Source organism: Carlito syrichta, unplaced genomic scaffold (assembly GCF_000164805.1).
Source record: "Carlito syrichta isolate Samal-C Ts95f unplaced genomic scaffold, Tarsius_syrichta-2.0.1 Scaffold117767, whole genome shotgun sequence".
Lineage (NCBI taxonomy): Eukaryota > Metazoa > Chordata > Mammalia > Primates > Tarsiidae > Carlito > Carlito syrichta.
In genome coordinates, this window is record NW_007061863.1 from 633,159 (window position 1) to 639,348 (window position 6,190).

Sequence of the window (6,190 nt, forward strand, 5' to 3'; positions counted from 1 at the left end):
TGAGCCACCGATCCCGGCTGAGATAGTTCTTCTAAGGTTAAGGATAAGTTGTATCTGGCCCCCTCACAACCATTAAAGAAAAAAAATATGACGTCTTGTGGGTCTTTTTGATTTTTGGAGTCAACATATTTCTCTCTTGGGTGTGTTTCTCTGGCCCATGTGCTGAGAGCAACCTGAAAAGCTGCTAATTTTGAGTGGCTCTCACAAGAGAAGGCTCTGCAACCCAGGCACAAGTTGCTGTGCCAGCTGCACTGCCACTTGTGTCATATCATCCAAGGAACTTGAAGCATCAGTGGCAGATAGAGATGCACTTTGGAGACTGTGGCAGGCCCTATAGATGAATCACAGTGCAGGCACTTAGGTTTTTGGAGCAAAGCAATGCCACCCTCTGTGAATAACTCCTCCTCCTTTGAGAAACAACTCTCAGTCTGCTTCTGGGCCTTAGTAGAGATGGAATGCTTAATCATGGGGCATCAAGTTGCCATGTGACCCAAGCTGTCTATTATGAACTGGGTGTTATCTGGCACACCAAGCCATCAAGTTGAGTGTGTACAGCACACTCCACCATCACACTGAAATGGTATATATGAGATTGGACTAGACCTGAGCAGGCCTTGAAGACACAAATAAGTTACACAAAGAAGTGGTCCAATGCCCGTGGCCCCCACTCCTGTTACATTACCTTCTTTCTCCCAAACTGCACTTGTAGCCTCATGGGGAGTTCCCTATGACCAATTGATAGAGGAAGAGAAGACTCCGATGGTTCTGGGCAATATGCAGGCACCAACTGAAAGTGGACAACTGCAGCCCTACAGCCCCTTTCTGAGACATTCCTGAAGGACAATGGAGAAAGGAAATTCTCTCAGTGGTCAGGACTTCAAGCAGTCTACCTGGTTATTTACTTTGCTTGGAAGAAGAAATAGCCAGATGTGCAATTATTAATATATACCAATTCATGAGCGGTAGCCAGTGGTCTGGCTGGATGGTCAGGGACTTGGAAGAAACATGATTGGAAAATTGGTGATAAGGAAATTTCGGGAAGAGGCATGCAGATAGATCCCTCTGAATGAACAAAAAACATGAAGATATTTGTGTCCCATGTGAATGCTCATCAAAGGGTGACCTCAGCAGAGGAAGAGTTAATAATCAAGTGGGTAGGATGATTCTATAGATACCAGTGAGTCTCTTTTCCCAGCAACCTGGTTATTAACCAGTGGGCTCATGAACAATGTGATTGTCATAGCAGGAATGCAGACTGTGTGTAAGGTCAGCTATATGGACTTCCACTCACCTGCCTACAGCCACTGCCCACTGCTGACATTTGGCTAGACATTATTAGCAGCAGCAGAGACCAACCCTGAACCCCCAATAGGGCACCTTTCCCTGAGTGATCTGATCATCACCTGGTGGCAAGTTGATTATATTGAACCATCACGAAAGGGGCAGTGTCTTTGTTCTTACTGGAGTAAACCTTACCCTGGATACAGATTTGCCTTCCATGCACGTACTGCTTCTGACAAGATGACCATTCATGGACTTACAGGATACCTTATTCACTACCATGGCATGCCACACAGCATCGCTTCTGACTGAGGAACCCACTTCACAGTCAAACAAGTGCAGCAATGCTCGGGGAATTCACTGGTCTTATCATTTTCTTCACTACCCTGAAGCAGCTGGCTTGATAGAATGGTGGAATGGCCTTTTGAAGACTAATTGCAATGCAAGCTAGGTGTCAGTACCTTGCAGGACTAGATCAAGATTCTCCAGGGCTATGTTGCCCAGGCAGGTCTCAAACTCCTGACCTCAAGTAATCCTTCCACCTCAGCCTCCCAAGTAGCTGAGACTATAGGCACACACTACCACGCCCAGGCTTATATCATAGTATTTAAGTTATGTGATATCAAAGAGAAGAGTAAACATCACTCAAGGACTACCTCCTCTTCTGTGGAGTTAGTTCGTGTGTTTTAGTTGTAAATAGTATAAATGTTTTGTGTTAGGTGGAATTATAACCTTGTTATTGTCTTTATTTGGAGATTAAGGATGATTTTGGAAGATGTTTATGAGTGTTGATGTTTATAGTGGGATCCCATCTCAAAAAAAAATATGATGTAAAGTCAATACATCTTTTGTTACATGATAAGAGAATGAGAGAAAAGAAAACAAAGATATGACTGAGATATGACTTAATATGTAATTAGTTGACAAGGGGTGGACTTGTAATGGTTAATTTTTTTTGTTTGTTTTTTTTGAGTTGGAGTCTCACTCTGTCACCCAGACTGGAGTGCAGTGGCCGCTCACGGCCACCACAGCCTCGACCTGCTGGGCTCCGGCGATCCGACCGCCTCAGCCTTCCAAGTAGCCGGAATTACAGGCATGCGCTACCACGCCTCGCTGACTTTTTGATTTATTGTAGAGATGAGGTCTCGCTGCCCAGGCGAGTCTCGAACCCACGGGCTCAGGCAATCCACTCACCTCAGCCTCCCAAAGGCACGGGATTACAGGCTGAGCCACCGAGCCCGGCTGTAATGGTTAAATTTATGTGTCAACTTGACTGAGCCACAGGTTGCCCAGACATTTGGCTAGACATTATTCTGGGTGTTTCTGTGAGATCGTTTCTGGATGAGATTAACATTTGAATCAGTAGACTTGAGTAAAGCCAGTTGCCCTCCCTAATGTGAGTGGGCCTCATCCAATCAACAGAAGATCTGGATACAGCAAAGAGGCTAAGTAATAGGAAAACCCTTCTCCCTGACTGCTTGAGCTGCCACATTGGTCATTGCCCAGCTTCAGGCTCAGACGGAAGCACCAGCTCTTATTGGGACTTGAGCCTACTGGTTTCCAGACTGGAACTCACAACATCGGCTCTCCTAGTTCTCAGGACCTCAGACTCAGACTGGAACTATGTATCAGCACTCCTAGGTCTCCAGCTTGCTGACTGCAGATCTGGGGACTTCTCAGCCTCCATAATCACATAAGTCAATTTCTAGAGCGAATGGGAAAAAAAATACACACATACACTTTATTGGTTCTATTTCTCTAGAGAAACCAGACAGATACAAAGACTTTTTATCTAAACCATGTGTCACAAACTCAAATGCCTATATTTGAAAGGGTCAGAGACAATATAAAATTAAAAGGAGACTTTAGACTCCTAAACTTGTACAAACAGGAAATAGTCTGAGAAAACAACTCAGCTGCAAACACAGGCTACCTTTCATGAAAAAAGGAAGAATGACTCAGAGGGCGGAACCAAGACCCATGGAGAATCTTTTATTTTTTTCTGTTTTTTTTGGGTTTTTTTGAGTGGGAGTCTCACTCAGTCACCCAGGCTGGAGTGAAGTGGCACGCTCATGGCCACCACAGCCTCGACTTGCTGGGCTCAGGTGATCCTTCTACCTCAGCCTTCAAGTAGCTGGAACTACAGGCATGCACCACCACACCCGGCTAAGTTTTTGATTTATTATAGAGATGAGGTCTCACCAAAATGTCCAGGCTGGTCTTGAACCTGTAGGCTTAAGCAATCCCCTCACCTTGGCCTCCCAAAGTGCTGGGATTATAGGCATGAGCCACTGCGCCTGACCGGAGAATCATTCTTAATTTGGCAGCACATAAATTTGTGAGCAGTTGTTTTCAATTAGACTGAAGACATGAAGAGCAAAATTCGAACAAACGTTTCTGAGAAGTACCTTGAGAACTCACTAGGAATTGTGACCACTTCCATTGAACCAGACTTTGATAGATTGGTTTTTTTATAAAACAAGGTCAAATTTCCCATTAGTTTTATATTATTCTCATTTTTCCAAACTTTATAATAAAAATATGAAATAATAAAAGAAACATTTTATGTATATACACTAAGTATATTACATACCTTTTTTTTTTTTTTTTAACTTAGAGGCTTACTCTCGCCCAGGCTAGAGTGCAGTGGCATGATTATGGCTACTGCAGCCTCAACCTGCTGAGCTCAGGCAATCCTTTTGCCTCGGCCTTCCAAGTAGATGGAACTACAGACCTGCACCACCACACCCAGATAGTTTTTTTAATTTTATTGTAGAGTTGAGGTCTTGCTATATTGCCCAGGCTGGTCTCGAATTCCTGGACTCAGGCAATCCTCTTACCTCGTCCTCCCAAAGTGCTGGGATTACAGGCATGATCCACTATGCCCCGCAATATTATATAATTTATGTGTGGCCCAAGACAATTACTTTTTACTCAATGTGGCCCAGGGAAGACAAAAGGTTGGGCACCCTGATACAATGGGATGAGACTTTTGAGGGCCTTGGAGAAGGGTGAGAGTGCTTTGTATGTAGGAAAGATATAAATCATTGGGGTCAAAAAGGCAGATTATGTTAGCCAGCCTCCAAAATGTTCTCTAATAATTTGTTTTTTGAGTTGGAGTCTCACTCTGTCACCCAGACTGGAGTGTAGTAGTACGCTCATAGCCCCAGCAGCCTTGATCTGCTGGGCCCAGGCTATCCTTCTGCCTCAGCCTTACAAGTAACTGGAACTACAAACATGCGCCACCATGCCCAGCTAATTTTTTTTGGATTTATTGTAGACATGAGGTCTTGCCAAGTCGCCCAGGCTGGTCTCAAACCCCTGGACTCAGGCAATCCTCTCACCTCAGCCTCCCAAGTACTGGGATTATAGCTATGCATGAGCCACTGCACCTGGTCTCTAGTAATTTTTACTTCTTGCTGTTCACACTACTTACAGACTGTAGTTTCTCAAACTAGATCATAAGAAATATTGTGGCAGTCAGGCTCGGTGGCTCAGCCTGTAATCCCGCACCTTTGGGAGGCTGAGGTGAGTGGATTGCCTGAACCCGAGGGTTCGAGACCCGCCTGGCAGACGAGACCTCATCTCTACAATAAATAAAAAAATTAGCCGGGCGTGGTCGCGTGCGCCTGTAATTCCGGCTACTCAGAAGGCTGAGGCGGAAGGATCGCCGGAGCCCAGCAGGTCGAGGCTGCGGTGGCCGTGAACGGCCACTGCACTCCAGTCTGGGCAACAGAGTGAGACTCCAACTCAAAAAAAAAGAAGTATTGTGGCTTTCTCGCTACCTAGTCATCTTGGCAGCTGCTCTTGGTTGGAGGCCGTCCTGCAACTAAGGCAGGAAGATGGTGGCTACAAAGAAGATGAAGAACTCGCTGGAATCTATCACCTCAGGGCTCCAACTCATTATGAAAAGTGGAAAGTATGTGCTGGGGAACAAGCAGACTCTGAAGATGGTCCGACAAGTCAAAGTGAAATTGGTCATCCTCACCAACAACTACCCAGCTTTGAGGAAATCTGAAACAGAGTTCTATGCTATGTTGGCCAAAACCGGTGTCCATCACTACAGTGGCAATAATATTGAGTTGGGTACAGTATGTGAAAAATACTACAGAGTATGCACACTGACTATCACTGATCTAGGTGATTCTGATATCACTAGAAGCATGCCAGAGCAGACTGGTGTAAAGTAACTATGCAAAATTGGTCTTTAAAAAGACTTGGCAGAACTTGTTTGTTTATTTTTTTATTTTTTTTAAAGAAGTATTGTGACTTCTGCTCACTGTCTCTTTTATCACTCATACTTGGGGAAGCCAGCTGCCACTTCATGAAAACAGATGCACATGATGAGGAACTGAGACCTCCTGCCGACAGCCAAACTTCCTGTCAAGACTTCAGTTGATCACAGTCCTGGCTGATGTCTTGACTACAACCTTGAGCCACAACCACCTACTTAAGCCACTTCCAAATCTGTGACCCAAAAACTATGTAAGACAAACAATGGCCATTGTGTTAAGCCACTAAGCCTTGGGATAATTTCTAATGCAGAAATAGATAATATTCTTATCTGGATAAACTGGCATGCACCTGTAGTCCCAGTTACTTGGAAGGCTAAAGCAGGAGGAACCCTTGAGTCCAGGAGTTCGAGGCTGCAGTGAGCCATGATCACGCCTGTGAATAGCCACTGCACTCCAGGCTGGGTAGTATAGCAAGACAACATCTCAACCCTTTTTTTTTTTTGAGTTGGAGTCTCACTCTGTCGCCCAGGTTGGAGTGCAGTGGCACACTCATGGCCACCATGACCTCAACCTGCTGGGCTCAGGTGATCTCTTTGCCTCAGCCTTCCAAGGAACTGGAACCACAGGCAGGTACTACCACACCTGCCTAATTTATTTATTTATTTATTTATTGT

At 44.9% G+C, this 6,190-nt stretch overlaps 1 protein-coding gene across 1 annotated transcript; it reads left to right on the plus strand.

Annotated features, from left to right (window-relative positions):
- Positions 1-5,123: 5,123 nt before the first annotated feature.
- LOC110594580 (60S ribosomal protein L30-like) lies at positions 5,124-5,471 on the plus strand. The gene has a single exon (XM_021707038.1). It carries the CDS (start codon positions 5,124-5,126, stop codon positions 5,469-5,471), a length of 348 nt encoding a protein of 115 aa, XP_021562713.1.
- Positions 5,472-6,190: the final 719 nt, after the last annotated feature.